Genomic DNA, 6,385 nt, shown 5'->3' on the forward strand with positions numbered 1-6,385 from the left:
TCTCAGTGGGGACATGCACCTAAACCCTGGCCCAACCTATGAACTGTACAACTCAACATCACAAAATGACTTACAAACTGAAATTTACAGTCATTCCTCCTAAGGACACATATGATATTTTACTATTAAATATTAATATAAGAAGTGTCAACAACAAAATCCATGAGCTGCATGGTAACTTCTCCCTATATTCCCCTGCTGTTCTACTCACCAAAACTTGACTAAAACCTACCACCCCAGCAATGAAATACTACCACCAGGATGTAATATCCAAAGTACAGACAGAATTAGTAAAAGAGGAAGAGGCATGGCTGTACTCTTTAAAGCCACCTCTTTATAGAAACTTTAGATAAAAAAAACTCTAAAGCTTAACAATTCTGAAGCAGTATTTGCTAAAAACTAAACATTAACCCCAAGAAACATATATACATTATAGGTATCTATTTGTCAGCAGGGGATAATAGCCAAACATTATGAAATATACTACACTGGAGCAGTAAAACATTACCTCAGGAAACAATTATTATGGGTTACTTCAATGTAGACTGGTTAGACTGCAACTCCCCAAACCCCAAAAATTGCATCAACCTGCATGGCTTCATACAACTTATCCAGTCACCCACTAGGATTAATAAGCCATTCAACAAATACTCCTCTCTAGACTGGATATTAACATAGGCCATCCCTCTACTCCTACTCTGGCCAACTACCAGATAGTCTCAGTGGCCACTTCCTAACCTATTTACTTTGGAAATGAGCTAACCCATCTAAATAAACTACATTTAAACAAATAAACAAAAAACACCTGAACCGCAGCAACCTTGTAGACACACTCAGACATTGTAACTGGACACCACTGAAACTGCTACCCCTACAGGAAGTAATTAATTACTTCAGCTCTACCTTCCTGTCTATACTAAACTCTCCAGCCCCTAGCAGAAATGTGTGTGTTAAATCTAACTATGTCCCATAGTTAACGAAAGAAACACAATCACTACTTAAATCTAGAGACAAGGCTTGGGCAACCTGGAACAAAACAGTCTCAACCTGCTCGACAAACCTACAGGGAACTTAGAAATAAAGCAAAGCAGCAAATTAAGCAAAGCAAAATAAATTGCTACTCAGAAATCCAATCAAAGCACAGTAATAACCCACAAAACTTCTGGACATCTATAGAGAATATACTTCTACCAGGCAAAGTCAGTACACCCCCTCCTAGCACTACAAATAATTCAGACAATATTGCCACTCCATTTAGTAAATACTTTACTGAAATCATCTTATCACTGTCCACAATCAAACCCCCTCACCTATCAGAACTACCACTGGCCTCTTCCAGTATTAAATCCAACTTCTTAGGGGATACCTCTTTATCTAGTTATGTATTGGAGCTTATTAAGTTCTATTTAGAAAATTATTTTATTTTATTTTTAACCAAGAAAATTTTCAATAACATGGAGGCATCCTTTGGCCCCCATGTATGCCAACCTAATGATGGCTTTTTTTGAAATTGAGTATGTTTAGTCTTTCTTTAAAAAATATGTCATTAGGTATTTTAGATACATATATTTGATTTTTGTTAGTAGAGGGAGGTAATTATCAGGTAAAAAATTTCATTGAGCAGTTACATAACCAGTTTGTTCTCAAGTTTAGTGGCTTACAGTTAGGTGAGAGGGTCAATTTTTTAGATTTGGAATTGTGGGGTGAACAAACAGGATTCATTGGTAGGAAAGTTCACAGAGAGTTCAAGGGGGGCTCACATTTCCTATATGGTTCCAGCTGCCACACAGAGGATATGACAAGGCAGAAGTGTTAGAAGCTTTGAATAGGGTTAGAACTAAGCATCATAAAGGTGAATATCTAAGCAGAAGAAGAAACTCGGTAAATACACATAATGAAGCACTTCCATTTATTGAGCTGATAGATTTTGACAAAAGAAGAGGTAGAGGAGGTGCAGGAAATAGTGCCAACCACACTGGTAAGTCTATTTATTTTGTGACTATTTACAATGTACTAAATCAACAGATTGTGCAAATGTTACATTGCTATTAGCCTATGTTGTTCATAGATGGTATTTTGAAACAATGTTTATCAAACAAACTTTTGATCTCTTATAAAAAGAGACATAGTATTTCTGATATAGTAGTGCAAAGTAAATTTCAAATGCCTGAAGTACGAATACATAGATTATTTTAAGATATGACACTTTTTTAGGTGTGAGAAATATTCTGTTTGTTTTCATGTTGTAAAGAACTTTCCTACTATTAATTCTGTTTTTTTTCCGTATGGATGCTATACTTTCAATACAGAAGGAATTGTGTATATTTGGAATGTCCATGTAACAAGATTTATGTAGGTGAAAGTAAACAAAAGTTTAAAGTGTGCCTTCAAGACCATGTAAGGGACATTAAAAAAGTTAACTGTGATGGTCCTTTAGCTATGCTATATATTTTACATATTTTTACATACTTTTGTCTTAATTTTTCTGATTTTTATAGGGAATGCATTTTATACTATTTTTAGATGTATATTTTTTTTATATATTTTTCCTTATTTTGTCAATTGAATTGATTCAGTGCTACACACTGAATTTCTTTTGGGTGGATCCTTAAAGATGATGATGCTTTATTTCCTGGGAGCTTGGTCATGTGATTGAACACAAAAGTTACAAATTGTGTGTGTACTTCCTGCAATGTTTACCTGATGAAATTATTGTATTTTTGTCAACGAAAGTGCTCATCTATCATAGTTTTAACCAAGTTTTTATTTCAAAAAGTTTCTAGATTAACGTTCTGGATTTTATCTGCAGTATTTTGTTTGCTTGGGCCAGATACCCTCTGTCTGTCTATGCTTTATACTTGCAATTTTGCATTCAGAACTCATTTATCCAGGTCATAAGTGACTTACATTCAGATCATAAATGGCTTTACATTTTGCTGCAACTCAAGGCAGCTATATGGATGCACACAAATAAACAAATGCAACAACCTTAAAATCAGTATTTTTATAAATTGCATTTGTAGTTTTCTCTCAGCTGTTGAACCATGTAGGTAATTCAGTACATAACTACATATAGAATTAGGCATTATGACCAAAGCTTAATTAGCTTGTCTCCTTTCTTTGGCAGGAAGAAACTTTCAAAATTGACAAATGTTAAATAATGGCAGGAACGGATTAGGTTTCCTGTATATTTTAAAACCATGTCAGTCCAAATATATAAGTAATGAAGACTAACACGAATTAAAACATAAATTTAAGCAATTTCAACAGACTGAGATATGTATGCAAGAAAGTTTTGAAGCAAGGAGAAAGCAAAGGGTAGGACCTTATTCTGAGCTTCTTGTCAATAAATAATTTGTAGTCTAACAATTTTTTCAAAATCGTAACTGATCTCTTCAGATTATAAGTCACTGTGGCTGAAGAAAGGCTGGTAAGTATTGCTTACCACACAATCCACACTTACTGGCTTCATTCTCTAGCAAAGGAACGTTTAAAAGAGAACTTGCAGTGAGACTAAAACATTTGTTAAAGCCTGCTGCTTTCCGGAGCATTCGTAGTACCATAACATTTCCAGGCATTTTACTGTATAGCAAGAGCTTCATTATAGCTCTTCAGAGTTCCAGAAGAAATGTGCATTTCCAAGGCACCATCTGTTAGTGTGCGCATTCACCCTCACCTCTGGTGATTTCTTGGGTTGTCATGATTAGGTCTGCGATGAAAGAAAGGAGGGGGTCAGCAGGTGAGTAATGAGCATGTCATAGAACGCGTTTAACTTGTACGTGAATCCCGCAATGTATTGCACATTAAAACTTTTTTCTTTCATCCTAGGGTATAAATGAACAAGATACGTACAAAACGAGTCAGTAACTTGACAGAAGAGCTGTCGCACTTATTTCACTATGGAGATTTATAACACTGCAATGACTAATGCACTATATTTCACAGTATATGAGGGAAAAAGTCTCTGGAATCGAATTGTGTTTTCACATGTTTCCCACATCTAAATGAACATAATGGAAGTTGTCCATAAGCATCTGAAAAAGGGACCAATGGCTAACAAACCGTGAACTTGAGATGGGTGGACCACATCTGTCATGTTTAGATGCACTTGTGTAAGCAAGGTGCCATGTTTTATAAATCTAAATTTCGTTTTCTTATGAAATTTTCTTAATAGCAGCCTAGGTTGTACTGATGACTGGAAAACAGGCAGTTGGTCAAGCACTGGTAATTTATGGTGGATCCACAGCATCAGAGTTTTTGTCTAGGTCAAGGAGCAAGCATTGACAACTTAGGACTACTGAAAAATGTACTTGGGGAGGGGTAAAGGAAAATATCCGTTTTTAATCAGGTTGCTGCTAGGTATCTAGAAAATTCAGTCACAAACATGTCTTCATAGTAGTTGTACAGCATGTCTTGTATAGCAGGTTTATTTTTATTGGGGAATCCATCATGCCATTTGCTCTTGTAAAGCCAGGCAAGCATAGAATAGCAAAAACTCTCTGATAGAATTTAAAAGTATCTAGTCTGTAATTCCATGGCATGATGAGCAAGATGTTTTGTCTGTGTGCATTTTTAGGTTGTCAGGACTCTTGCCGCCAGATTTTTGCCCAAGTAGTGCAACAAGCTGTTTATTAAAGGAGTTGTATGAGAGCAGCATCAGCTGGTCTCCAAACATGTCTGCAAACTGGTGACATTCTGACCAGTTCATGCTGCTCTTGTAATCTCTGTCATCTAATTACATAGGTTAAAGTTCAGGTGTTGGATCATCTACCTTTCCCCAGGCATTCTGCTTTGAAGATAACATTTTAAAATGCTCATTGAAGCATACTACTACACATCTGAATGCTGATTTTATTTAATTTCCACCACCTCTTCACAGCCCCAGAAACCCCTTCAGTTCTAACACAAGTTCTGCTATAACAGTAGACTATGGCTGTTGAAAATGCCCCCTCCCCCCAAATAGTGTAATTTTTGTAAGCCTCAAGAGTACTGCACCTGAATGTGAAAAGAAATGCACTTTTGAGCTCCTGACATTTTTGGCATTAATGTACTGGAGATTGTATCACTATATATTACCTACTGTGGTAAGCTATACCGGTGTTCTGGCATTCTAGGGTGTATAGATTCTTAGAAATGTGCTTTTTACAGTGTATTTGACCTGTATGTACAGCTTGTGCACTTTTTTCCCCAAGCTGGCAGTAACATATGGTGTGCATTACAGATGAATGTTTGTTTTGGTCATTTCATCAATCATATTTTCTGGCTCTCCCACTGATCACCTAGTTTCCTCCAACATTCCAGTCCTAGCATCCCAAAGATAATGCTTATTCCAAGTGAGCACTGAAGCACTTTGTAATGTCATCAGTAAGCTTTCTGCACCTTAGCCTTTTAGACCATGTTGAGCCAAGTGATGTTCCACAGTGTAATAAACTTGAATGTGTTCAGATTAACTTTTGCCCAGAAATGTTGCTCATTGAGAATGTCCAAGTCACTGAAAATCTGTAAGTATTTGCATGGTCTTTGCCATTCATCTCAGAAATATGGAAGATGTTTAAATAAGGGATGCATATGTTTATATGGCCAGTAATGTTTCAGATTCTGATCAGTTGTCTGAACAATATTTATTTAGATTCAATAATAGCCTATACTGTTCAGAAACCTTGATTACTGCCGTGCACTGTGACAGAGAGGACTACAACATGCTTGTGAACTAAACAGAGCCTAGTTTATATTTATTGGATTTTTATGAGATAAGGTTTACTTGTGCATGTGGTTGCACCTTGCTTTTAGCCAGAAAGTGTGATGCGTGTTCTAAGCTGTGATATCACCACAGCTAAATTATTCCCCACATTCCTAAAGCTGGTCAGAAAATCTCTGTGAATGTGTCTGAAGTCACAGTACATGTTATCTTTGTAAAATGTCATTTTCTTAATTGACTTAACCAGGAGAATTTCTATATTATGTGTAAGCACTTCATTGTTTTTTAATAAAATGCAAGACATCACATTTTTTTGCTCCTGTGTAAGTTTGATTTAAATTTCTGTAACTTTGATGCATGTGCACAAGCGCTAATCCGCCTGAAGAGTAATTCAGCTCCATATCTAATGTTTTAAAACATTTTGTGAAGAAAGTTTTTCTCATGTACATTAAGACATACTGAGAAAGAGATCTGCTGTAATTAATGTGCACACTGCAGCTGAAATCTGTTTTACTGGAGACTTGCAGTTACACACTTTATGGTTTTAGGTTTTACAACTACTGTGCCATTACAAGAAGCGTTATGTACAAAACCTGGACTACAGTATAAAGCAAATAGGATAGGCTAGTTTAGTAGTTTTAAGTATTTCCCATGTCTGATAAACAACTCTCTTGAATATGTCACTCT

The 6,385-nt window shown here is 36.0% G+C and overlaps 1 protein-coding gene across 3 annotated transcripts in view; it reads left to right on the top strand.

The window, feature by feature from the left end:
* The window catches only part of LOC122799527 (P2X purinoceptor 4-like), a 1,302,595-nt gene extending 1,296,589 nt beyond the window's left edge, over window positions 1–6,006 (top strand). For all 3 annotated transcript variants that reach the window (XM_044068651.1, XM_044068650.1, XM_044068652.1), the window contains exon 12: window positions 3,829–6,006. In XM_044068651.1, coding sequence (XP_043924586.1) covers window positions 3,829–3,867 — 39 coding nt within the window. In that variant the 3' untranslated portion in view covers window positions 3,868–6,006. The remainder of the gene's footprint in view (window positions 1–3,828) is intronic.
* Window positions 6,007–6,385: the final 379 nt, after the last annotated feature.

The sequence above is a fragment of the Protopterus annectens genome, chromosome 4.part0 (genome assembly GCF_019279795.1).
Source record: "Protopterus annectens isolate FY-2018-M chromosome 4.part0, PAN1.0, whole genome shotgun sequence".
NCBI classification, from domain to species: domain Eukaryota; kingdom Metazoa; phylum Chordata; order Ceratodontiformes; family Protopteridae; genus Protopterus; species Protopterus annectens.